The sequence below is a fragment of the Eleginops maclovinus genome, chromosome 20 (genome assembly GCF_036324505.1).
Source record: "Eleginops maclovinus isolate JMC-PN-2008 ecotype Puerto Natales chromosome 20, JC_Emac_rtc_rv5, whole genome shotgun sequence".
Classification (NCBI taxonomy): domain Eukaryota; kingdom Metazoa; phylum Chordata; class Actinopteri; order Perciformes; family Eleginopidae; genus Eleginops; species Eleginops maclovinus.
In genome coordinates, this window is record NC_086368.1 from 17,347,456 (window position 1) to 17,375,352 (window position 27,897).

At 38.3% G+C, this 27,897-nt stretch overlaps 1 protein-coding gene across 2 annotated transcripts; it reads left to right on the top strand.

The window, feature by feature from the left end:
• cfap20dc (CFAP20 domain containing) lies at nt 1–27,840 on the top strand. 2 transcript variants are annotated; one of them, XR_010168209.1, is made up of 17 exons: nt 1–166; nt 310–399; nt 1,298–1,391; nt 1,483–1,555; nt 2,593–2,707; nt 2,853–3,021; nt 3,441–3,587; nt 5,929–6,101; nt 6,217–6,259; nt 8,553–8,663; nt 8,767–8,892; nt 10,253–10,566; nt 15,558–15,902; nt 16,646–16,900; nt 20,128–20,188; nt 21,100–21,161; nt 27,767–27,827. XR_010168209.1 is itself a non-coding variant. In XM_063910999.1 (16 exons), the coding sequence occupies exons 1-16, from the start codon at nt 146–148 to the stop codon at nt 27,774–27,776; spliced, it is 2,148 nt and encodes a 715-aa protein (XP_063767069.1). In that variant the 5' UTR covers nt 1–145; the 3' UTR covers nt 27,777–27,840. The 2 variants fall into 2 exon arrangements, 1 of the variants encoding a protein (XP_063767069.1); XM_063910999.1 differs by lacking the exon at nt 20,128–20,188 and having other exon boundaries at nt 27,767–27,840.
• The last annotated feature ends 57 nt before the right edge of the window (nt 27,841–27,897 follow it).

Sequence of the window (27,897 nt, forward strand, 5' to 3'; positions counted from 1 at the left end):
TTTGGCTGTCCTACAAATGCGTCTTGCTTTTTTTACTTGCAAGTACTTAAATATGCCAAACGTTACTTTCCAGGGTACTTAAACAGAAATGTAGTAAACTATCCATATTTTCTATCTCTTAAACGTTCAACCGTCGTCACGTAAAATGTTCAGGAATAATTATCAGGTACGTTTATTTTAACCCAACTGTCTTTGGCCATCTTTGAAAGCAGCGCTCTTTGTAAACACCTGTATCTTTAGGCTGTTTAGCTTAATGTGTAGCATAACATTAGCTGGAGACTTACTCATAACCCATCGTGTTCCTCGCAGGGTGGACCTGTGGTTGAGATATTCAGTGGACAAGGAAAAGACCCTGTAGCAAAATGGAAACTTTGCGGAGGCCAGTCCTTCATACATAAGGTGAGTTTTCAGAGCTGCTAGTTTACCCTACCAAACCAGTATAGTGATTTCACTAGCCCACATGTGCTCTACGTCAAGCTAGCACGCAGGCCCTGGATAGACGAGAACATATAATCTGATCAAGTGCATTAACATATCCTAAATGTAGGGGTTGTAAAGCACATTTACTCTAATACGGTACTTCAGTACAATTTTGAGATACCAGAGTATTTCTATCTTTTGCTACTTTGTACTTCTACTCCACTACAATTCAGAGGTAAATCGTGTAATTTCACTCCACTGTATATAATGTATGTAAGTCACTTTGCAGGTTTTTATTAATAATGTCAATTACAAAGTAATTGAAACTAGCTGCACCTTTACCAGTTTAGATAAACAAGTACTTTTACTTTTGGTACTTTAAGTGTATTTTGATGCTAATATTTCTGTACTTCTACTTGAGTAATATTTTGAATGCAGGACTTTTACTTGTTCAGAGCATTCCTACCCTCTGGTACTTCTACTTTTACACAATCTCAGTACATTTACCACCTATGCCTCAAGTTCAAAAAGTCTAAATAGTTACCTCAGGGTTTAACTAACCCCCCTGGATAGCATGCTGCATTGAAACAATACATTTAGGCTGTAAACCTACACTGTTTTACTGTACACGTTTCCATGGGTTCCATACTTTACAACCTTAAATTAAGACTAGAATTTTGATAGCATTTTATATTAAACTGCTGTTCTTGACCTGTAACCTTTTTTCAATTTCAAGACTCATGTTAACATAAAAACATGTGCACCGAGTCTGCTCACAATGATGGCTTTAGCCTACTGTTACGACACAACAATGGTCACTATACTGAGCGAAGCCTTGTACTTAGCAAGCTCTCTAAAGTTGTATCTTCTCCTTTAGGAGTACAATAAAGAAGTGAGAGGGTTTGTTTACTGTCTGGAGGGCAGCAGCCAGACAGTCAAGATGCAAATGCCAGAGAATGGGAAAATGTCTCGTAAGTAAACACACTTGCACCTAATAGCACATGAGATGTTGGCTTCCCACATCTTAATAATAATTCATTTATTTGCCTATATTTTTGTTAGTTGGACTTCTTCAAAGATTCTTGGTCCTTCAAGTGAATATTGAACAGTGCAAGGATTTTTCCATTGAGCTTTTGTAAGTACAGCAAGCTTAAAAGTTTTCTGTTCAATATATTCTATTTTTTTTATAGCCTGAATAACTTAATACATCTTTAATTCTGTGGTTGATAAATGAATGTTATAACTGCAACTGCAGCTCAATATGGTAGAGACATCAATCTCTAATGGAGTAAATACAAACTTGTGTTACACTAAACGAAAATAATTACAATATAATGTGAAATATAAAAAATAATAATGTAACTACAGTGCATTCCCCTCAGACTACTTAAATAAATAAACAAAAACATTTTGTTGATATCTAGCATGAAAAGCCCTTGAGCCTCCTGGAATAAATACTATATCAGCCATGCTTATTATGTGCTGTAATTTGCTTTAATCATCATTTATGATTACGATTTTGTTAAACTACTGGCTACAAAGAAAGCTTTTATCTTACCATCCACAGTCAATTCTACAAGGCTATTTAAAAAGGAATATTACTCATTTGTAAAACATAGTAATATGATTTGTATGAATGTTTGTTGATAGAAAGAAGAATGCCGCTCTGCGATTTACCAATGCTCTCATGATCTATAAAACACTGTTTGTGCAATCAAGACTTCACAAATGGCTACAGATATGAAGTATTTTCCTATACTCTTGATGTATTAATTCTCTTCATATTAAAATATAATCCATTACTGTCTCAGGCTGTGGTTTAGCTACAGTCTCGATGCATCCGTTCAGAATGTGGTATGGCATGCAGGCCCTATATAAAACAAGGAGGACATACTGTCAGAACTTTAAATCATTTCTACACTACAAAGTTACTAACCTACTGTTTTACACGCACACTAAATCTTTTTAAGAATATGGGGTAATATTGCTGCCGTTGCTTTTCTATAGAGAGTGCCATGACAGCTGATTTCACGAGGCTGCATTAAAGTAAAAGCTCCTTAAGAGCTAACCTTATATAGACCAATAAAAGCTTGTGTCATTTTCTGCTCAGTATTTCCTTATGACACCATTTATGCTGATGATTATTTATAATTTCTTGTCTGTTATTTACAGGATAACTGATTTAGAGCACCTGAAAAGAAGACTTTACTTGTCAACTGTACATAAAGAGTTGTCCGTCACACATTTGCATGCAAAGATACCTTTTGTAGGATTGAAACGCAGTGTTGTGAGTATCTTTGTCCTCCTTAACATCATCTTTTTATATTCTCAGAGTTATTTCAGTTATGTGCTTCTTTATTTTTTGTTTTATATGTTGTGAGAAAAAAAGAGAGCCTTTCAACTACAACATCATATTGTTTCTTTTGTCTCAGTGGTCTACTTTGTGCATCGACCTTGTATCATTCACCAGTGAACTGTTCAAGGGGTTTTTGACATTGGATGGCATCACTTTGTTTGCAACCTGTAAAGTCCGCAGAATCTTCACCATGAAAGCAATGCCTACCGAACTCTCAGGCGATGGTAATACGTTAAACCAAACAGGTAGGCTGATTAAACAAAAGTTTAATCCTTAAAGTGCCCTCCCTGACTCCTTATTTAAGAGATAGAATACCTTAGCACTGAAACTTCTAATCACTCGTCTTCACTTTAAATATATTTAGTGTGACTTTATATTGAACTGTGTGTATGTGTGTTGGGAGGGAGAGAAACAGTTGGCTGTTTCTGTGGTAGTTGGCTGAGAGTGGTGGTTTTTATTCAACTCTAAAATGGCTCAGCAGAGCAAACAGCTGCACTCAGCCCTAGCTCCTTACTGCACACATACATTACTTGCCAGTAAAGACAGCTTGTCATTTGTAATTTTCTGTTGATAAAAGTGGAACATGTATTGTTATGTAAATAATAAGTGTTTCCGTTTATTCTCTGATTTGGCTTATTTGAGCATGTTCTATTTTTTTATCAAGATATGTTTCTCAGTGGAGCTGCTCACATGGACTCGATTCCTCGCAGCTGCCAGTTCCCTCCTGATGTAAACCACATCACCCAACTGTTGAACATGGAACATTTACGGGAGGCAGATATGAGGGCTGGACTGTTGAGCTCTGACTGTGGTGGGTAACAGCAAATCACCTGATTGAGCAATGCTGAACATTGGTGGATGGAGTTAATGTCAATTAACACAAGCGCTATTCTCACATTTTTTGTGGTACCCAGGGTTTTGTCTAAACAGGAGTGATGCGCCTTCTTACTTTCGGCATGCGCCCTCATACCAACATTTTGATTTTCCCCATAACAATTTAAAGCGATGCCAGAAAAGAACATTTCTGTTTGTCAAAATTACTCCAAAAATCTGAAAATCGTGTCAATAAGACCGTCAGACGGCTATGACAGCTTTGTTTTTACGCGTTGTTTTTGACGACGTCCGTATGGTTTTTCCATTTATATTCCACTACATTTGAAGGAATATATTGTATTTCTTATAATAGCAATAATGTCAGCTATAACAACAGAATCAAAACGCTTGAACATTAAGTTCCCTTTTCCAGTTGTACATTTAAAGGGATAGTGCATAAGATTTAGTGACATGTAGTTTTGAGTTTACCTGACGACTGAATACACCTCGATTTTCACATGGAGAAATTGACCCACTGCAAATGTACGTACAGTATGACGGGCTCCTTTTACTATAATGAAGAAAAAAACAAATCTTAGCTTCAGGTAGTGATAAAGTAATAAAAGAAATAGTCATAAGGGACCCCAGATAGCTCAGTTGTCTTCTGCAAGGTACCCAGGTTCGACTCCCGAGCCTTCAGAAGATTTCAGGCAAAGTTAACCCCTCCATCTCCCCCTTTCAACTCTTTATCTCCAATAAAGGCACAATCTGGCCATAAATAATATATCTTTAAAAATAAATAAGTGATGAATCAAATATTTTCGCCACTATAACCCCTTTATTCATAAACACTGCTCTGTTTAAATAAATGTCATCTTTAATGCATCACAACAGGTATTCATTTCTAACACCACACTGGTACCTGAAGGTGTGGAATTATACATTCACAACACAAGATATATGCCATAATCAATGAAACGGTTAATATACTCAGAGGAGTATCATGGTGTAGAAATTGTAAAGAAGTTGTTTTCTACAATTTGAGATTGTAATCAATTTTTTTCTTCCCATGAATTTCCTGTAGTCCTCATTTTTATGTTCATGTGCACCTCACCTGCTGCAATTATCTCCTCATATAAAAAGACATGCACCAGTAATCCAGTTCTGCCGCCTCTGTGGCCTTTTTTATCAGCGCTTATTTATTTGTTCTGACAGCTGTCTAAGTCATGTTGAGTCAACCGGCAATGCACATAGAAGAGAGCAGTAACCACGCACAACAAATAGCTTTTCCTAATTAGCATCAGCATTATTAGCATAACATTCCTAATCATAATTAAAACGATTGCTATTAAACTAGGCATCCAATTTAACTGTGACAAAGTTGCTTGGTGAATATTGTTGCTTCACTACCCACTCTGTCAGAAAGTGTTAAAAAAGTAAGCGAACTGCAGTATTAAACACGCAGCAGCAAACAAAACGTGATTATCTTTTAGATTTCTAAGTCATTCTGTTTCCAGGTCAATGAATTTGCAACGATCAAATCAATGCTCTAAATAAACAATGATCATAAATTCATTTTGCAGCTTAAAAATACACAAAAAAGCCTAAAAAACTCTGAAACTATGGTCACTCCCGAGTCAAATCTGCTGTATCAAATGAGTGTGACTTCTCTTTACACCCAGCTTGGCTCTGTCTGGATCATCTTTGCAATCCTATGTGTTTTGTGTCATCTGCTTTCTGCTCTTATGACGATCAGAAAGAGAGTATGTTTTTCTGTTACCATCAGCGGACGTGGTCCTAATGAGCAATGGCACAGATACAGCAGAGTCAGGTCAGGGCACGATCACGACTTCCTCCACAAGCCATTATTTGTACATGATGATATGGAGCAGATTGATTGATTAAAGATTAAACACCAACTCAAACAGTTCAGCAGTAGCAACTCATTTATGGACAACCATCAAACCTGAACTGCATGTTGCTATCAATATGCCCTAATTCAAAGTATATAAAATGCATGGTTTTTTTATTGACAGTCTTTCTGGTTAGTGTGGCGGCAACTTTTCCCTGATCTTGAAAAAGATGATAGTCTGAGGCATTCACTCTGAACTGGCTTCACCCTGCATATTATTCTTCATCCACATAAACTGTAGCTATTTGATCATTAACATCCTAGACTGACAGCCAGATTAAGGAAATTGTTCAACATTTTTAGCCCCAGTTTCCAATTATTGAGATCCTTTTTCATCTTGCCTTTATTTTTTTAGATGTACGAGAAAAATTCCATAAAGAAAATCTTATTTAAACAACAAAGCTCTATGATGGAAATTTCGTTGCAGTTCCTGGTCAGTCTACCTCAGCCAGATCTACCGGTTATCGAAGATCCAGGCCTCAGGGTGTTTTACACACAGCCTCAGGCTCCAGGGTTTCAGGGCCACCCCCTCAAACTGGAAGAAAAAGCAGGGCAGCCTCAGAAGAAATGGATAAAAGTCTACTCTTTGTATCAAATGCGGTAAGTTCATGAATCCCATAATATCAAACATTACTACATGTCATACATAACCATAAATACAAAATAGATCATGTTGTTTTTTAACTTGTTTTCCTTCTTTTGTTGTTCCCTGCAGGCGTCCCCGTCTAGTAAAAAGAACCAAGAAGTTGCTGCAGAAAGTGAGAGCATTGCCAAACTGAGGGATAATTTATCACAAGGAGAACCTTCCCAAATTCCTCTTGAGGGTAGAATCGAATGAAAGTTCGATGTGTTGTTTCATCTCAGCTGCATGCTTCCTACACTACACCTATACATGCCCTCGTCAGCTATTATATTACCAAATATATATATTTTTTTTCATTCTTCATTTGTTTGAGGCGTTGTATACTAATTTACTTACATGAGGATGGCTTTAAATTCAACAAAATGAAAGTCTGTGTAGTAAAAGCTGACTTTTCACTTCATTTTCATTTCATCTACCTGTTTTTCGGTGGATAAAAGGCAAATCGTTATTATTCATATTAAAAATGTACAGTTTATATAGAAAACATCAAATATAATCGGATTCAATAAAAATAATCAGATTGACAATAATGCTTAGCACCTACAGTATATAAGAGCATAATACTATAGATACAGTGTTAAGCAAATCTGTATATCACACTTACTGTAGGATACCAGAGAATAGAGCAGCCATCCCACTCACTGAATCACAAGAGGGTTAGGGGGTCGGCCATTCCAACAAAGCTTAATACAGAACAATAAACACCAATAACAAGGTCATTGATCAATCCAATGACCGCTCTGGCTGATGTTTTTACAAATGTATGCACACATTACCAACCAGAGCGCTTTTCTTTTTAAAGCCAGTGAATGTTTCCTTACAAAGCCCATGATCGCACAGATGATCTGATTGGATGTTAAATCCCACACTGGCCATTTTTTTTATGTAGTTGCATAGCAGTCTTCTCTGTGGACCCCAATAAGAAGCTGCAAACATGCAAGCCGATCCTAGGAAAGAAGGAATAAGGAAATAAATTGCTATATTTATAGTCTAAGTTGTAATGTGGACCAAGAAGCAGAATTCAGAGGAAGAGCCGTTATCTCATAAGGCAGATTACTTGGTCTTTGTTCAAAAGCACAGTCATTAATAGGTAAGCAATCAGCGAGACCGACAGAGTTAGAAAGGGAGCTGGCAGTGATGCATAAATAACGCACATGACACAATTTGCCAAAGAGAGGGAGTTGGTGGACCTGTATTAAGTGACTGATAGGCGGTAATAAGGAGCAGAATATTTGAAATTGAACTAAAATGAGAGGCTAAACCCAGGACAGAAAAAAGAACAAGAACAAGTTTTCTGAAATTCCCAGAGAATTAATTGTTAGAGTTTAATCCTATTGCTAGAAAGTGTTTTTTAAAACACTTTTTTGCTGTTTAGCATTGGATTATAGAGGAGATACCAATATCATTGCGACACTACTTATATTTATTTAGACGGTTATTGATCAGGGACCAATGCATTACACATTATTTCATATGAAATACAAAACGGATATCATGCACACAAGTTTCTAGCCGAAGCTAATTTGCAACCCCTGTCCCTGGTTAGGCTTTTGCTATTAAAACAGAGTTCATGAGCAAAGTTAAAAACAGTACAGAAACATTAATAAACGAAACATATAGACAGAGACAGAATCGATACATAAACAATAGTCAAAAACACAACACATAAAGGGCAGGACATGAAACGAGTACAGTAGTATATAAAAGTCAATGTTCACAGGTTTATTTCAGTTTCAGCCTCTTGTTAAACATTCATATTTGAAAGAACAGCTTAAATATCACTTTTATGCAAACAAAGCAAATCAACCATGCTCTTGTTGTTTGTCTTGCTGTGAAAATATTATGAATTGATCAAGGGACATGGAGTTGGCTTTGACTTGGTACCTCCTGATATCTTCATCATTGATGGATGGTCTTATTGTATGGCTTGTGAATATGATGCAGATCCGGCTTACAGCTGCATGACTTAAAGTGCACTTCTTGCTGTAAAAGCGCACACTGCATTCCTCTCATTACGTCTTCTTGGCCTTAAGGATGCATCCGATTATTCCTGTGCATCAGTTAAAGCATTACATATCAACCAACAAAACAAGATCCCAGCTCTGGCATGGTTTATTCTCCCAAGCACCTAATAACAGCTTTTTCCGTTGGTAATGCACCATCCTTTGAGCATGACTGAATGCAAAAACCGATGATTAAAATTCCTTAATCAGCTGAACATAATGTAGCTGAATGTATTCTCCCTGTGCTGAGTGAATGTAAGAAGCTCAGTTACTGAAATGCCTTCATTAATAAGGATTTTCACAGTGCATAATCATTTCACAGATATGCTTCTGGCAAGCTATAATAACATTGTTTGACTGTGTTGTGTTATAAAGCTTTTCTAATGTTGAAAGAACTCTGTGTAGGAACGCTTGGCAGTTTACAGCCCCATCCCCCGAAAGACAGAGTGTTTGACAAGCAGGGATCTAAGCAGCTTCGGGTGTACAGTGCTGGAAGAGAGAGGCTAGCTTCGTCAGGTAAGCTGTGTGCACTTCATCTTGTTTTCACTGTTGGAATACACAGTTTTAATACTGCGGGTTTAACACTAGGTTATTTAATTCTGATTAACATCATCCCCAGATGCTCTACCTTGTGGCGACCGAAAGAGAAGTAAAACCAGGGAGAAATGCAATTCTACACCCAGTGGGCAAGAGAGCGAGCAACAACCAATGACCCTAACAGAAACGACAGCGCACCTATCAGCAGGTGAGGCTCTCTTCTGCTGTTAGTAGACAGGGAGCATAGCAGCAGATGGAGCAGCAGGAAGATGTGTGCACTTTAATACTGAGTGATGGTTTGAAGAGTCTAAAAAAAAAGTGAGGGATGGGACAAAGGAGAATATCATGCATATTGAGTGATATTGGTTTCTACAGTACTTTGGGTGTTCCGATTTTACCAATGAGCTCTTTTATTCTTGAAAAAATACCTATTTCCTCTCTTACTTTAAATCACTTCAAAATATTGCATGAATTTTAATGAGCCACATTCAATGCTGCATAAACCATCGCTTTTGTTCCCCCTTTTTCATTTTGCATAGCCCACGTCAAGGCCATTTCAGGATTTTTGTAGGCGTACCTTCTTCTATCTGAGCCCATGAAAACCCCCAACACGCACACTTAAACACATGCGCGCACACACACACAGAAATACACACACCCACATGCACCGGCATTGTCCTCACAAAACGTGTGCACGTGCTCTGAAAGCTCATCTACGGATGCTTCTCCACAGCAATCAGCTCCTGTGCTGCAGCCCTGCCCACAGACTGGAAGCAGTTAGTTCATTAATGGTAATGTGGCACATTAAATAAAAGTCAGAGGGGCATCTCCTGAGCCCAGGGTTTGCCACACAGTGGGCGATTCGAGAAAGTGATTATACTGTCGAGAGGTTCAAATGTCCTCCCTCATTCAGATAGTGGTGCCGCTCCCTTTGATCTGGGGCCTATAGAGGAGGTTAAGGATTCAGCGCGTCATGCATCTTTCATTTAAGGTTTGAGGAGATGGTTACCCAGATATTCAGGAACATACTGTAACATTTTCTCTTTGTTCTGTAACAAAACTTTGAAAGCCAAATGATAAAGCAGAACGGGTGCAAGATTTACCTGGAAAATATGTCAGATATATTTTTAAAGAATGTTTTTACAGAGCTGTCATTGTACACTGCTGTCCGCACTACTGATTATGTTGTTCATATTGTCATTAAGGTATCAGCATAGCAGGGCTATAAAAGAACTACTCCATCACATCAGTGCTGGAGAAAAGCATGCTCTTTTCTGCTAGGCAATGGCATTCATTACGAGTTTGTATATTTTGATCCTGTATTTGTATGTGCATATAAACAAATGAAATTAGAAGGATATTAGTCATGATGAAAATACTGAAATAATTTCACTGTGATTATATTACTATCATTATTCTTTACTCCATGTGGCCAAGACCTGCATGTGTTTTCGAAAAGACTCATTCATGAATTGTACCATTTGTACACTCAAGGTTCCCTTTCAAAAATAATTTACTCCTGCTTCACTTTACACGTTAGTAGTTTTGTTTTTGTTCTTCTATTTCAGACGAGTGTAGCCTCAAGGAAAGTTCAGGAGCTGCCCCCACACCGGCAGAGTCTCTCCGCGGCTTTATCGGTCCAGGTTTGTCTTGTGACCTGCAGGTCGGTAGCAGCTGGGAGAGTAATGACGGGTCCGAGCCCCAGCTCACTCTGCAAGAAGAGGTGTTCACTTTCTCATCCCAGCCACACTCACCCAAACGAGGGCAAAGCCAGGGTGAGCAGGAGAAGATGGAGATGGGAGATGATCCGGTTCAGAGCAAAAGTGGAAGGCGGTATGAAGCCCAGCCTGAGGATGACTTTATCGGCAGTGAGAGTGATGAGGTATGTCTGGCTCTGTAGAGGCACGTGTACTGTACACTGTCAGTACTCTAAATGTGCACATCTGAAGTGCATCTTATTGTATGTTGCTCTGTGTCAGACATACCTCTTTCCCACCAAAGCTGTACAAAGCATAAACTAACCCAATCACCAGATTTCAAACACATGATTTGTCTCTTTAAGTAATGTAATCTGATCTAATTTAATCTCAATTCATCAGCATATATTCAATGATATTATAATGTTTGGTATTATATCCACATGTTGATTCCATTCAGTTAAATTGATCAGTGGCAGCTTACTGCAGAATACTTCACCTTCAAAGGACAGGGGGGGTACTTTATTATCAGATAATTTAATAATGGTTTTGAGAACTATATATAATAATTAAGATTAGTAGTTTTTCTATTGCTGAGCACAGAAATCTAAAGTGTTGAACTCAGTGCAAAGATCTTCAAAGAAATGTTAATTGATTTTACTTATTTAAAACGGTATAATATCTCTGATTATTCAGACTAAAGAACCCTCATTTTGGTGTGCAGCTGATGAGATTAGCTCAATAAAAATGTGTTTGCATTAAATGTAATGTATCCTAAGAATATTAAGGAAAAAACCCCTTAAACAAAAAAAACGATTCTGGAAATCTCAGTTGCTTGCATATGCAAAATATGATGTTTCATGTTGCACTCTTTCACTTGTACTATCAGTTTATCTCCTGGTCATTAGTAATGGAGTCAACAGGAGGCCGGAGGAAAAGGCCCTTTTCCATTGCTGTGTGTGCATGGGCAGATCTGATCTGGTGATTAAAAACAGTACGCTGGTTCTGTTTGCTCGTGTTATGGTGACCTTTTCACACTTTCCCTGGAGCTTCTTTAACCAGAGTGGACATTTTTACTTTTGATTTTGCACTTTTTGTTTTTGAAGAAGGGCTTTACTGTATGTCTATATGTACCTCTGTTGAACATACACAACATTTTCCTTGGCTGCCATTGGTCATTGCTTACAAGCCACCAATTATTATTAACTTATGCCCAACAGTGTTTCCTTGTAGTACTTCCCAAGAAAAACATACGAAAAAAAGTAAGATGACAAAACAAGTGGCTACTTTTTGCAAGGTAGAGAGAAGTCATACAACACACACTGTTCGGAAACTGATTTGAAACACTGCCCTAAAATAAGCCATTCAAACACTTCCAAAAGTAACGAACACCCGCCCACCATAGCTCGGGTTTGTTTGGTAGAATGTTACTACTGATGTCAAACAACTGAAGTTGAAGGAAACTGGATGACAGACATTTTTTTAATTACAACATTTCACAATGACATAACACTAGAAGTGTGTCTAAGGAGGGTGATTAAAGGGGCACTTTTTCAAATTAACACATTAAAATCAGCTCCAATCACTTGGCATGAAGTACAGTCAAAGGGTGAAGAATAAAACGTGCACTTTCATGGTGTTAAAAAACAGTAAGCCATTGGATCTAGTGAAAGGCACAGTATTCTGAAGCTACCAGCAGGAAGGAGGGCATTTTAAGTGCTATGCTTCTCTCGTACAGCTATTCTGTGAGATGGTCAGTTTGGAAGTGACTATTCTTCAGAGGCGAAAATGAGCCACGCTTTTGTAATATCCAAAATAAACACAGTTTATCTAAAAGGACTCAATGGCTTTTTGTTTGTAGGTATCCCCACAGATCATATATTGAATAACCACAACTCCTTAAAGTACAGACTCTACTCCAACAGGCTACAGCTGTTGGAATGTTTTTCTGTTATATATTCTTATGAAGGCTGTTAGAGCAAGACTGTTTATGGTGAAGCACAAAGCTGAAAATTGCACTTGGGGTAGAAACTTGTGTAATAACTAGAGTTATTGTTACATATTCCCATTGACAAAAGATTTATTTTTGACCTGTAGTCCCATTATGGAGCTGTTTGTTGGTCTTTTCTCTTCTCTGACTGTACTTTTAAGCAAATGCAGTGTGTTTGTTTCAGAAATATCTTCAATATTAGTTTTTGTGGATTGCCTTTTTTTGGGGAAAGATTTAGCATACCAAATACCAAACAGCAGGGTTGGGAAGGAAAGCAAATGATCTGTCAACAAACTGTAAAAATCTTGATTTATCCAAGACTTTTATTCATATTTTTTTCAAGGACAATTCAAGAATAGCCATCGTGGTTCGGCAAAATTTAGGAGATAAGGCACCAGTAGAACTTACAATATCCACCCATTAGACATATTGAGGGGCTAATCATAAATGTAGATTAGTAAGGTTCTAAGCAGCAGTAAATAAGGCATGAGTATTGTTGAAATGCTGTTAAAATATCAACACCATTGTAAATAAGCTAATCCTTGGCCGTGTGTCGGCCCTTTCTCTTGCTGCAACAGATCAAACATTTCAAACGGACTACAGAATTCCCTGTCTCCCTTTGTCTTTGGGGTTATGATTGTGAATGGAATAATTTTCTAAATCTGCTGAGATATCAGAACGCAGCTAAGTTATTAACAAAATCTATCAAAACGTGTTCAGTAAATTATTAACAGCAGAATTTTTTGTACGTTTCAACACTGCAAAGATATTCAGAGGAGACAAAATCCCAACATGATATCTGCTTGCGTTTAAAGGAGTCTTTAAATATAGCAGCAACATCACCACCTTTCCTGTCAGGTCGAGAAACATTCTTAACATTAAAGTTACGAGGTGCTGGGTACTGGGGTGACTGCTAACATGATCCAGCCAGGTTTAACTTCAAAATAATAAAATCCAGATTATATAAATGATGTGACTTGGACACATTTGTCAAAGGTGTCCGTAGCTTGAAATAATGGTGGATTTGGACGCCTCGGGGCGTTAGGGGAAAGAAAATGGTAGTCGGGAGAAGAAAGGGACAAAAGGTAATTTTGGTTCTTGCAGGGACCAGTTTTTCATTTGGTCAGTGAAGCATAGGAGTGGAGAGGAGGGGGAGAGAGTGACCAGTAAGGAGGAAGAACTGGATGGATTTCTGGGTTTCACTTATATTAATCCCCACTGGTGGTATTTGGTATGTTGGGTGAAGATTTTCCTTCTTGGTTTGTCCCAAATTCTATCTTCAGGCAGGGGCTTAGACGGCTCTGTCGTGTGAGCCCTGATAGACAGCCCTTCTGTTAATGAAAGCCTTCTGGTTTTAGTTAGCTGAGTATTACCATTACTATTCATCAATAGCCCGTGGTAACAGGTGTGTGACTTCCACAAAGTCTATTCACCCCAGAATGATTTTTAATCAGTGGATCTAAATTGTATGCACTGTGACATTCTAGAAACATTTGTAAAAGCTCATCTCAGGTCCCATTCAGTAATGCTCAGTGTCGTGACACCACAAGAGGCTTGATTCATCCTGTCCGAAGTAATAAATGACTGTGCCTGTGGTTACCCTGATTTTGTTGGCCTGATTTTGATTTCAATTCATTTATGGTAGGTTGCTCATTTCTCAACTTGGAGCCATATCATCTTTCAAGTAGTTGCATCAGTTTCATGCAATTCTTTTTGAGCCAATATTTGTTCTTAAACATAGAGAAATATTAAAACAAAACAAAGCCTGCAGTGTGCATAATGAATTATTTTGAAATGGGGTGGACTACAAAATAAATAATAATAATTTCAAATACCTGCCATGTTTGGAATAAACAAATAAATAAATAAATATGTATTAAAAGAATTGAGAGACCACTGCAGCCTGATCAGTTTCTGTGGATTTACTATTGATATGTCTTTGAGTTAAATTATTATTTTTAATATTTCTTCTATAAACTACTGACAACATTTCTGTGTTGGAATTCAACAGACACTGGAATGGCTGCCATACATGTAGTCATTGAGATTTAAGGACATATTTGAGTGGTGTCTTAATTTTTTCCGCAGCTGTATACATTTTGAGGAAAATGCTGTTTTAATAAAAAAATGCAATAATAAAAACAGAACAGACGCATTTTGGCACTGACTACTTTCATGATACTCATACGAGTTCATTGTTTATTCACTGGCACTTGTTGAAATGATAAATCGTAGACAGAAAAGAGAAAACAAATAACATATGGAGTAGGTGAGATAAAAACCCTTGAGGGGCTTATGATAACCTTTGACCCCAAAAATAACAAAGCTCAGAGATGAAAGAAAATGACTGAAAAAGAGACAGCTGAAGGAAGAAATGAAGAGATATGGAGGGTTATTTTGAGGGAAGCTTCAAACTGTGTCATTTATGAGAAACAATGTCTATATTATGAACTGAAAAAGTGCTGGGTTGCTGTCCGGCTGTAAGTATTATACAATTGTAATCTTCTGTGTTTTAGGGAGAAATGCAAAGGCTGGTGTTAGCATTTAAAATATTTAACAGCATTCTGGGTTTTAAATTTACACTTGAATTACTGTGGGGGTGTCAGAATGTTCATACGGTTTACCTGTGTTTCGGTGGCAGAGGTGGTTTTTTTCGTGCAGGACTTTTTAAAAAAGTTTCCTTGCTTTTTTTTTTTACTTTTCTTACTGTGAAACTGGGTCACACTAGGAATCTATTGTTACTGTTGTGAATCCAGCTCCCACCCTCAGTCAATGAGCAAACTTCTCTGGATCACATATCCGTAAAGATGCGAGTGTTTGATATTTAAAACTCTTTTTCAGTACAGTGTTACTGAAATATTGAAAATAAGAATTGGTAGGTATGACATTGTAAACTACATCGCCGTTTAAGGGAGGGAAGTTTAGCACACTTTAAGAGAATGCTATTACCCTTTTAAAATGTGAGGTTAATTTAAAGCTAAGCCACCAACACCCGATCAATCCCAATGACTGTTTGACTTCTCATTATCATATTTAATTAAGCCAACATCAATCTATAGGACAGAACACAACATTAAGTTTGGTTAGGTAACATTAGAAACAGTCTACTCTTAGGTCATTACTAATCATCCTTTTTTACAGTTTGTTTTACAATCATTTGAAAATCTGCCTCTGTATTTCTTTCAGGAAAACAGCTTCAAGCTCAACCCTGCTACTCCCAGATCTCCTAGTCCAACTTTGGATGTGCAACTTGAAGTCCATCCTGAAAATCAAAACCTGGTCCAAACGGCACCAACAGAGCTCAGTTTGGCTTCCACCGGCATGCAGTCTCCATCCAGTGGGGGAGCGGAGGCAGCTGAGATCGCCCCCTCACGCTGCCTCTCACCCAGTGTGACACCGAGAAGACAGGAACACAAGTGTGGCCCTCGTGGATCGGAGATACTGAACCAGTTTGTGGATGTAAACAGCAGTGTTACACTTTCAAGAAGACTCCTACATGAAGTCAGACTAGATGACTCCACACAGCACAAGGTACTTCTTATATAAAGATATACACACACACACACACACACACACACACACATACACACACAAGCTATGGCTCTATTTTGTTTGTGACAGAGAGGCAGAGCTAAGGAGGACTTGTGAAAAAGTTTGTTACACCGTGCTGAGAAGGATCAGACTACGGTCTGTTGCAAATTGATGTTGGCCGCAGCTCCAGTTGAAAAGATCCAGGATCAGAGGATTGTCAACTGGAGCGATCACAAGGCCTGACAGGAGATCTGTCACTTGGCTGTTGCTTTCTGCGTTTACGCAACTCACTGCTGAGACAAGTCCCAGCATCCTTCAACGGTACAGCTCCTGGCTGATGATTTGTGCCAACTCCAGCAGGCAGCATGCAGTGAAGGCTTTGACTGAAAGGTTGTCAGACAAATATGACAAGGATTTTGTTTCCCTCCCTACAGCCCTGGTTTATTGACTGCCATTGATTCAACAGCAGGGAAACACTAGGCATCCTTGCACAAATCCAGTTAGCATAGCACTCTCTTAAATCAATAGATCCACTGTTAAAACACATTTCTTCAGAGGGTAAGAGAATAATGTCCAACAGCGCCTTGAGCTCTGTCTGAGACCACTGTCTGCTGTTTTTCTGTTTTGTTGTTTGCACAAAACATTGTATAAACTATGGGGATTAAGAATGTTGTGATTTTTGACAAATTGCATGTATTGTATTTTTGGGATTGGCTTCCAATAAGTCATTTATTTTTGTCTAGGTGATCGGTTTAAAGGAAGAAGAAGCCAACACGACACACCCTAATGACTCCGGTGTTTACAACTTACACCCTCTTAGCAGTCTACGAAGACATGGGGATGATGACGACGAGCTTCGAATGCTGGCAAGTCTAAAGAGAGAGCAGGAGGAAGATGAATGTAAAGCCTCGGGCCTCAGCGCATCTCAGATCCGTCATTGTAATGTCAGCATTAGCATGAGCAGTGACGACGCGTCTACCTGGACCCACATCTCCAAGGTCTGTGCCATCATCTTCTTCTACTTTTTCATCTTTTATTTCTGATTCTTCACTAATGATCAACACTCATGTGCAGCTCGTCTCACTATTTACAGTCATTAGCACGTTGTCCTTCTCTCTATCGCCGTGTGGAATAATTATTTTGACCCTGGTTGATCCTCACCCTTGTTAATTTACATATCAAGCCCCGGACTTATGCCAACATAAAGTGCTACTGCACCTTTTTCTCCAGTGTGTTTTCTGCATTACAAAAGATTATGGAGATAAAAACACATTAATTGGCCTCTTATAGCTCTTAAAAGCACACTGGCATAATATCCACGGTTTCCCCCAGTGACTAAAAATGATTTAGGTCATTTGAAATGATCCACACAAGTCTTTTTAGAATTCAAGGATGGTGCGGTTTGCTCTTGGCTATTGAAGGTCATTTATATCTATGGGCAATTAGCATAAGCACATTGCACTTATGAAGGGAGAACACTGCCCCTCCTGCCCCTGCTGGGTCCACTGTGGGATCCCCAGTGAATAGAATGATTACAAATGCTGGGGTTATAGCCCTTTTACCATTTCTCTACATGCAGGTATCCATTAATATAGCGGGACTGAAGCAGAACACGGTGACTTCATGCAGGGATTATCGTATCGTGGTTTCTCCAGAGGACACAGTGATGGGGTGTCAAATAAAATGTTGCATCTTTATGCTGTACCCTCAGAACAGTTTTCCACGGTGACAGGTTAAGTTTCCACTCGACTTGAATAAACCCCGACGTGATCTTTTCCAAATCAGTTGCTGTGGTTTACTATTCAAAATACATATGGCAACAGCACCACCATCAGCATATTAATAAAATGCTTTGCCAAGATGAGAGGAGAACACAGAAAAGTAATGTATAAATACAAATATGGTTCTTATTTGACAAAACATTTGTGACAAATAAAACTTGAATAAGAACCTAATAGGTGTCTGTCCAAGATAAAAACAAGAAAAGGTTTGGAGGCCTTGGGAGAGCCATTTCTTGCGTCTGGGTCCACTGATTCAAGTGCCTGCTGTTGCCATCTTTAGTGTTGTGTCAACTGAGATGTCAGACACCTTTTAATATGTATCTAGATTTGATGCTCATTCTCCCTTTGGGCACTGACTGAGGTAAAAACTGTCAAATCAGAGGTTCTTCTGTTGGACCATGACGTCTGGTTAAAGTTACAGATGGCAGAATGAAAAAACACTACACCCAAAAAAAAGAAGTCTGTACTCCCTCTGATATCGGACAGAACGTGAGGGCATTCAAAGGTCTGTACAAAGGCAAATACTACCCTGTCTTTGCTTGAAAAATGTCCCCTTCTTTTAGGGTTTAACGCTATATTTGGTCAGCATAGACATTGCAGTGTTTGCAATGCACAACAGTAAAATCAGAGGGCTCATGATAGCAAACATATTTTTCTATAACTGTTTTGCTTGTTCATGATACCAAAGAGAAACTGGCATGGTTTTCACTTTCCAAGAGCAATCCATTTTTTCCAATTAATTTCCTACAGTCTGGGTTTGTCAGTTTTATAATAGAGCGTATATATTTTTGCACTGGGTCTGAGTCGGTCCAGGGGGTGCCACTCAGGGGGTCAAAGATGGCCTCCCTTGGTGGGATGTTCCTCTACCAGTTGTAGCATATCCATTCCCAGTTCTATTTTTGGCCTCTGCGCCACAGCTGGCTATAGGCTTTAGTATGTTGCTGTGAAGAAGGCTTGGGGTGAAAGTGTATATGAGCTTCAAAGCACAAAGGTTGGACCTCGCCCCCTCAGTGCAAAGTAATGCTGCAATGTCAACACCCCCCCCCCCCCCCCCCGCTTCCTATCGAAACACGGTGTGTTGGTAACCCTGCCTCGTGGGTGTGACTTTTCTGTGTCATCACTGTTTGTATCCATAACCTACAGCCAAAATGTAAATGAATGGTTAACTGGAGCAGAGAAATTGCCTCAATTGATTGCTAATGTGAGCAGTGTCTAAATCTAGCTTTAGAATACACCCTAAAAATAACACTCGATAATGATCAGATTTAACTTTCCATATAAAGATGATGAGATGTCTCTTCTGCTGTCTAACATTCTGCTGCTCAGTGTCTGGGCCAGAAGCTCTCGAAGCCCTGGCTTATACATTTAGAGCAACAAAGACAATATTCAGAAGATGAGTTCAGTAAGCTCACAGTGAAACAAGTCTTTGCCTACACTAGTGCATGTCCTCTACCTTCTCAGGCACATCTAAATGAGTTATATCCAGAGACACTTGATGTCAACACTGGCATTCAGCCAGCTTTCTTTGGGGAGAAATGTGTCTGCTGTCGCTTCACTAAATAACACATGTAAGAAATTCCAGATTTTGGAAGCAAGCTTCTTAATTTAGGTGTGCAAGGATGAGACCTACATAGTTCTTAAATCAAAGGAGGATAATTAATATTAGATGTGTTAGGAGAGAAATACATTTTAGATGGGAGAGGAGTGGTATGTCTGAGATTTGTTAATGTAATACTGCTCAGGCTTCAATTTGAGATACAATTGTTAGTCATAGGAATAGCATATATAGACAAAAAAGACCTGGAAACTGAGTTGATTAAAAAAAGGCAGTACGATGGATGGTGAAAATAAATGATCTGCCACTGGAACAATATGGTTGGACATAATTGCCAAACAAGTCTGTGCAGCCCAGCAATGGTGTGCAGCAAAACAAGTGTTCTTCTGAAGCAAGGCTTCTGCTGAGTTTATGTCTCCATAACAGAGGGCAGGCAAAGAGCCAGAAATGATTGAGTCTGATCAGAGACGAGCAGAGCTCTTTTTGTTTTGTAGCATCATTTGACTGACGTGCAGGGTAGCAGATGATGCACAGCAGTGGATCATGGTCAAACGATAGAGGTCAAGACTGGGACTACAATGTTGGCTGTTTTAAGAACAAAGGCGTAGGGAAAGCTGGTGCAACCTTTAAGCTTAGACTTTATTTTCTGGGATGTCACACTGAGAATAGTGTTTCAAGCCTCACATATACTCAGCAGCTACAGACAGCCGGTGCTGCTGTGGTCACACACAGAACACATTTTGTTCAATTAAGAGGAGATCAAAATAAGTAATGTATTTCTGTTAGCAGCACATGTATTTTTAAGACTTCTGGACCCAAGCGTTCTGTTTGATTCTGTACTCAATGCAAGTTTAACTGACCATTTGAGGCTCTGGGATTTATATTACAGATAGAGTACAGAAATGGTTCAGCTACTGCTTTCCCAAAAGATTCTTCCCATCACCTGACAGGTAACTCATCATCATCATCATCAGTATATATTACATGCAGAATTCCACTGGGTACAATTTTAGTTGCGGTCTTATTTTTAGAAGAGGATTAGATAAAGAAGGGACCAGAGCGCACAGATCGCTAAATTTACTTTAGCAATGCAAGGCCTTCAGCTTCAGCAGGACTGAATCTTGATCAACGTCATGTAATGTAATAGCCTTTAAACACGCACTAGATTTAAATAGCCTCCCGAGGCTATAATATGGTCTTTAGCTTTGACAAGATGGAGAGGGTAATGCACTGAATCACCTTTTATACTGAATTTGAAGCGTTTCTTATCTTATTTCTTACAACTCACTCAGAATGTACCATTTCATGTTTTAAAAAGCCCAAATAACAAATGCAACGCAGCTCCAATTCTTTGTCACATACAAAAGTTAGTGTGCCTTACATTTGTGAACTCATTTTAGATTTGACTGATCCCTTTACAATGTTCTCCCCTTTGTTTTCTACTTCTTGCTGTGGACTTTTTGTTTGCCAGTTAAACAAAACACACAACATTATTTTCAGTTTGTTTTAGAGAAAAGTGTTGCTTGTCTTTCCTGATCTCGGTTCTTGATCTGGGTGGGGCAGTGTTTTCAATATTGGTTGTGATATTGGGCAACTACGTTAATGTTATGGACATAAGTCTCTCCACAAAATACATGTTGTTCCCTGTAATAGTTTATCAGTTTTGAACCCAAAGTACATTTTCTATCTTGAAGAGCTGTGAATGATTTTTTGAAGCTCAAACGGATCATTTAATGGTATTCTTAACGGAGACAACTGAATAATGATCATTAGAAACACAAATACTTACATAAATACGTTATGAGTATTTGATGAGATTTTTTAACCCAACTTTTACTTTTTCCTTCTATTTCTGATCCAGCCGGTTAATCAGGGCCACCACTATCAGAAGGAAATGAACCCTCTTCTTCAATCAAACCCTAGGTAAGCATGTGACAGACACACACACACACACACACACACACACACACACACACACACACACACACACACACACACACACACACACACACACACAGCATAGATACTCTGCTGAGCTGTGTATGTAAAATTATAATAAAATCAGCAGCACAAGATGAGGTTGACATAAACTTTGAATAATAATACCTGTCTATTGATAGAGAAGAGTTCTTTAAACAGAGCTGACATGTTGTCCCAAGGAACTTAACCTCTTTTTTTACTGGGTTGTTTGTAACAAAGTCTTGGTAAGAACACGTGACAAAAGACTGATGTATTTTATGTATTGCCTTATGTAGTCTGTCTTTGACTGCATTTCCATGAAACTCCCCGACAATCACAATCAGATAATAACAGTCACTGCAGAATTAAGGCTAAATGTCAACTGTCAGATAAATATGCAAATGAAGGCTTTCTGGCTCACAGATTAGTATGAATAAATTAAGAGTGTGCCAGGTATTGTAGTCCTTCTCCTTTAACTGCTGTTGTCATTTTCATACTTCTGAAGTTGATGAAACAAATTAGGAAATGGGAAACATTGTTATTAACATTTGTTATTCATATCCTTCATACGTTCAATTTTTCCAGGATTTTCCTTTATCTTATTCAAATGAATGTTTAAATTTGACACGTTTTAATTATTTTCATTCATTTTCAACTCTTTTCTTCTCACACAAAGATGTCAAAACCTCATTCAAATGTCTCAATGTTCCACATCTTTCAAAAAGGCTGGGTTTATATAGTCAATTAGAAAAACCATCATTCCAAATCAAAAAAAACCTTAACTTCTTCTATATTGTTACCACATTCACATAGAAACTCCATTCAGGCTGTAAACGCATTATGGACTTCGTCTGATGAATTTAACTTTTTCAAATATTTCCTACTTTTCACACAATCACAGTTCAGGTTTATGGCATTTCAGGGCTTGGGAGATTTCTGAGCAATGGGTTTGAAAATTCTATTCATCATACAATCAAAGCAGGCCCCGTCATTTCCCGACAACAACCTAAAAATGAATGCTGAAGAGGAGAAAAACACAAAAAAGGAACATTTTGTTGCAATCACTTTAACAGCATCAATTATTTGGCTATACACAATGACCAAAGTTCACTATTTTATTATATGGTGAAAAAATATTAGTTCTTTCAACTATAATATATGTATTTATATATATATATATATATATATATATACCAGAAACTAGTATTGCAATCACAATCATTATTGCCAGGTACACATTCAAGGAATTTGATTTGGTGTCTGGTGGTGCAAACATTCTAAGAAAATAAGTTGCAAAAATAGGTATAAAATATAAAGACAATAAAAATAAGTATTTTTAAGAAACTATTTAGCATTAAAAAAGAAAATGCTAAAAACAAGTATTTATTTAAATTGAAATATACAAAGAGCCTACAAAAAACAAAAACACTTAGGACAATGAAAATATGGCAATATATGACACACTCCAGTGAATTGTATTTAAAGTGGAGGGCTGTGCAGACATTTGTGCAAGATGTAGTCAGAGTTGAGCATGAACATGGCTCACAGTATTCAGAAAGACAAAAGAACAAGATGTTCCCATGATGTGCGTTAATGTGATGCATAATGGTTGTGGCATGGATAAAGGGTCACGGTCAGTGTCAATCTCGGTTTCATCGAAAACATGCAGCCATAACTTCATAAATCAAAACATGTATGTATAGAAACAGACTCACTCATCTCGGGGCACTGTTAGCCCCCAATGACATGAGTGAAAAACACACTGCTAAATTATTTATTATGTACTGAGACCAGGCATTTCACAAGAGAAGCATAAACAGGGAATGTTCTAACCTGCTCTAATCATCACACTTTTGGCACTAGGCGCATTAATTCTACCCAGTGTGCAAAGTAGGGTCTCCTATCTTGCAAACATTTACGGATGGTGGTTAAAGTCTTGAGCTAGAAGTGGTAGGATGAGACGTGCGTCTCAGTCTAATCTCTGTGAAATGGAATTTCAAGGGCGGGAGTCACATGACACTTACCGTCCCCATGGCAACAGTTAATTGCAGGTAGGGACCTTATATACAGTCTATGGGACAGAGCAGATTAAGATGAGTTTATGAATCCAGCTTGAAACACGAAGACGTTTTTTTTTTTTTCATTCTTCCCTAATATTAATACTTTGACTTTTAAAGCCAAACATTCAGTTATGTATCAGCTTTTCAACAAACCCTAAAATATTTCACATCTTTCGGACGTTGCATTATTTAACCTTTAAGCCAACAATTTAGTTATGCGTCAGCCTTTCAACAAATCTTTCATTCTTCAGGAATTGCCCTCTGGTTAGTCACTTATTATTATGCTTGTCTGATTTATGACTGGCAGCTTTTTATGACACTTTTTTTTAATCTTCTAGATCATTAATTTTCAACAGTTTTTGGTTCAAGTCTCTTTGAAAAATCCAACGCCAGGATTTAGCACCACCTTATATTAGAAGAAATCTGTCATTGATAAAACAAACTCTTCATCCGCATGGCCGGAGCCTCAGTAGTTCACAATGCCAAGCAGACACAAACCTCGTTGTACCTCCCCACAGGTTAAACCAGAGTAAAGTTTAAGTTTAACCTCAAAAGGAAAACATATTGATGAATGGGCTGTATTCCTGGTGAAGGCAGCATAACTTACAACTACTATTATTTTTGGAAGTGAATCCACTATCAACTTCAGGCATATGCAATGAACACATACATTATGTAGCCCAGGAACCACAAAATGAAGTACAAGTTGACAGTGAGATTAAGTGCGTACATCCAAAAGGTAAATTATAACACTTTGTCTGAAAATATGCTCTGTCAAAAATGAAGGATTATTGTAAAAGCAAAAGAGTACGTAGGAGTGCAACCTTTTTTTAAGTTCATTTAAATGTGCTTTGTTTTCAAAGCAAGATGAAATGGAATTATATAAAGTTGGATCAGTTTTTTTAATTTTATATTCTTGGAGGGGAAAAACGCTCCCGGAGGCAGTTTTAAAATGTTGAATCAGAGGCTGAGGTATAACAAATTCTTTAGTACATACTACACTATCACACACGACCATCTGGGCTGTATCTAAAGGCTTACACACACCGTTTCCAGCCCCGACCGTGGCAGCAGATTGATGGATCCCTTGGTTCCTCTCGGAGGGTTTGTGGAGACCCCGCCTCACCCCACTGAGCCCGGTTTCTGCACGTCTCCATCTCTTTGTGGTTGTACACAATCGTGCTGCATGTTACAAAATAAGACAAAGGGATTGCATCATAGGTCTGAAACTCAAATATGCTACCACCTCCTCTCTAACACTTATTTATTTATTGATTTATTGATGAAAAGCGAAACAGCTTGTTTTGAACATGGGTAAACTCAGATGAATCAAAAATACTTTCTTATTTCAATGCTTACATGTTTTTGGTTTCAATATTCAGTAAGGTTATTATGTTTGATTGAATGTCCACTGAAATTAATATTGCTGTAGACGACTACCTTAAGCATTCTCCCTCACACGGCATTACAGCATCCGCAGCTGTACTGAATTAAGACTCCGAAGCAAGCTTTGATTTACATATCGGAAGAGCAGCTGCACAGGATTTGTCATTGTTATTGCTCCTTTTCTTTTAGGAACTGCATTCTGAGACACGCTTACAGTGAATTCTATCACGGTATTATTTGAGGATCTTGGCATCACTGCAAGGCTTCCTCGCTGTTGAGAACTACAGTTTTCTTTACAGCTAAAATGCTCCTGTTGCTGTGCTTAATGGTGCCAGGGCTTTAGCATTTTTAACATGTTTCTTTGCTTGTGATACTTGCGCCTGCCTCTGGCTGGAATACCAAATGTTAAAACCACAAATCAGGCCGTCACAGGACCCAAGATTCCATTTGTTCTCACAATAAAGACAATTGTTGAATTCTGTTCAAGTGCACAACGTTAGACAAACACAGTTGCTTTGACACCATTTAGCTGGGAGGTATTTGGAAAGCTTCATTTCAATATACTTCACTGCTGTGTAAAAACAGTGTGCCCACTCAAATGAAATCAGACTAATTTATTCCCATTATCACAGGTTCTACCGTATCTCGATTATAATTACTCGAAAATACAAGACTTTAATAACCCACACCAAGTTCCTACAAGAAAGTTCAATTTGCAGCTCTGTAGCAGAGGCCTTTGTCAACGAAAATTGCTTTCATTAACTTTTGTGCTATGTTCTTGCCTATCACAACGTCAAAGGGGAGTGAGAGTGGGTAAATGCCTTTGTTGGAAAGCAAAACCAGAGCCTCGATAGAGATAATGTACTTTATCGCTTTAAAGGCATGAGATAAGAAATAAGGAAATTATTCTGGTTTAAATGCATGCTGAGATGTGATATGAATGAATGTGAGTGTAAATTATTGCATTGGTTTTTTCTTGCACCGTGATGAATCTATGGTAACAATAGTGCTATGAATGTATTAATATGCCCATTGCATTGCAAACTGTGAATTTTACTTTTTAAGTTTTCATACAGCTTTTACAATATTGTTTATTTAACATACTATCTAACAGTTTTGCATGTGCTTTACGTTTCAGATAGCACATCACGAACAGTACAATACATGTGTTATTATGGTATTTCCTGCAAAAAAGAAAAGGACGATTCGTTGGCATGCATTAAAACCAAAATCCTCTTTATTGCCATCAGAGAATATACTACAAATGTAAATGTTTACTGACGTTCTGAAGCGTTCTGCAAGTATCAACAGGTCAAGATTTTAGTTGATTGAACATACTTTATAATTAGTGAAGCTACCCCTTCAGAGGGAGAGACATCATCAATCGTTAATAATGGATGTTTAAATAATCAGAGGTCAGCTACATGTTTTACAGAATAGGATTTATAGTACCTAATTAAATGTACTATGATGTGCATTTATGAGATATTATGTCCAAAGGCAAACGAGCATAAGAAGCCACACCACTTGCTTTGGTTCCTTTGTGGTGCAGGGAATCAATTCCCCCAGGAGATCCAATCCTTAGAAAAGTCAGTCATTGAGGCAAAAGATGTAAATGGATAATTGTGCAACTGATGTATAGCCTAACCGTATTATGAATTCTGTTAAACAAATGAATCCTACAGTGCTTTCATGTAATAATTCATCTATGGCATTTTTTTCTCTTCTAATCTGTTGCTCCGCACTAAAAGAGCAGTGTTGCACTTTACTGAAAAATGATTGATGTATAGTTGAGGCCTGTGTAGCTCTCAGACGGGGAAGATAAACTCATTTAGAGACAAAGTCAGTCCTGCTCCCGGAGACACAGGCAAGGTTAGGCCCCTTACTCTGGGCCAGAATTCAGACATGTGCAAATCACAGCTTGAGTCAGAGGCTAATAAATGATCCTTCAGGTGAAACTGTGAGGCGGCGAGGCTAAGTGTGCAGGAGAAGGGGCTCAAGGACAATAGGGGCTTAGATGGGCTTCTGAGAGCTCACCATGATGGGACTTCATTGTTGAAACGTCAAACGGAGGCGATTTGATGTGCATGGTACAGTAGGATGGTGCGTGTAATGGCATGTGTTGTCATGACTGTATGCTTTTATGGCTTTTCACCTAGGGAGTGGATGGACGTGCTCAGCCCTCCCATAATGCCTCTCAGCCAGCGGAGAAGGTCAGCCAACACATGGAACCATTTGGATCTAATCGGAAGTACAGTAACGTTAATTTAGAACTTTTGCCCCCAAACACCCCCCGATGTTCTTTAAAGTCAGACAGCAAACAATACAATGCCTTAACATTTACCACTCTAATTATGCAAAAGAACAGTAGTAATGGAAACACTCACTGGTGTCAGAGCTTCCACCCAAAGACTGCTCTTAACACTTTGCGAAAGCATGTGAAACGCTATCTAATTAAGAGTAGAAACCCATGAGAATGGAGCTCTCTGTCCTCCACATAACTCCATAGGTCAAAAGAGACAGGCTCATTACAGGTCTGCACCCCCAAGACACATCGGCAAGGTTAATTGATGAAACCTTTTGAGTTTACAACATCATTTTTAAAGCTCTTACACAATGTGTTATAATTAGTTTTCATTATCGTCGCCAAAGTTCTGATAAGATAAAATGTTCCTCCTGGAGCATTCCATAACCTTTTTAGCATTTAACTGCCTGTCAATTTAACAGCTAAATTCTCCCACTTTAAAGTAGTGGGGATTACAGGGAATCTCTTTACTGCTTCATAATGTGGTACAGGGACTGGGTGTCTTAGGACTTGATTGATGAAGGAAAAAATGGCAGCGACAGAAAACTTTTAAATCCACCTGAGTCTGAAGGTCACCTCGCCATCCGGGCTTCTTATTTCATTTCAGTAACAGCTGATAGAGGAGACGCTTACTTATATCTGGCATGACTATGCTACTGTACACAGAAAATACAATTTACATTTCACATGCATGCAAAGAAATGTTACCCTTGCAAAGGTCATAGATTTGAATTACAATTGCACTGTTATATGTATTGTGTATATATATTGAGCAATTCATATCAAATGTTGCAGATGATTTTCTTTCATTATTACAGGACAGGATGAGTCGCTGAATGAACAGGAAAAGGAGGACGAGTATTTAAATCTGCTTTATGACATTTGCCTGAACTGCTATTTTGATCCAAAGACGGGGAAGTACTATGAACTAGCTTGACTCAAAGCTCAA

Bases quoted from the DNA above. Each gene is read 5' to 3' on its own strand.
- cfap20dc (XM_063910999.1), top strand. From the start codon at position 146: ATGTTCAGGAATAATTATCAG. The intron at 400-1,297 runs GTGAGTTTTCAG...CTTCTCCTTTAG, and splicing joins GCCAGTCCTTCATACATAAG to GAGTACAATAAAGAAGTGAG. The intron at 2,708-2,852 runs GTGAGTATCTTT...CTTTTGTCTCAG, and splicing joins TAGGATTGAAACGCAGTGTT to TGGTCTACTTTGTGCATCGA.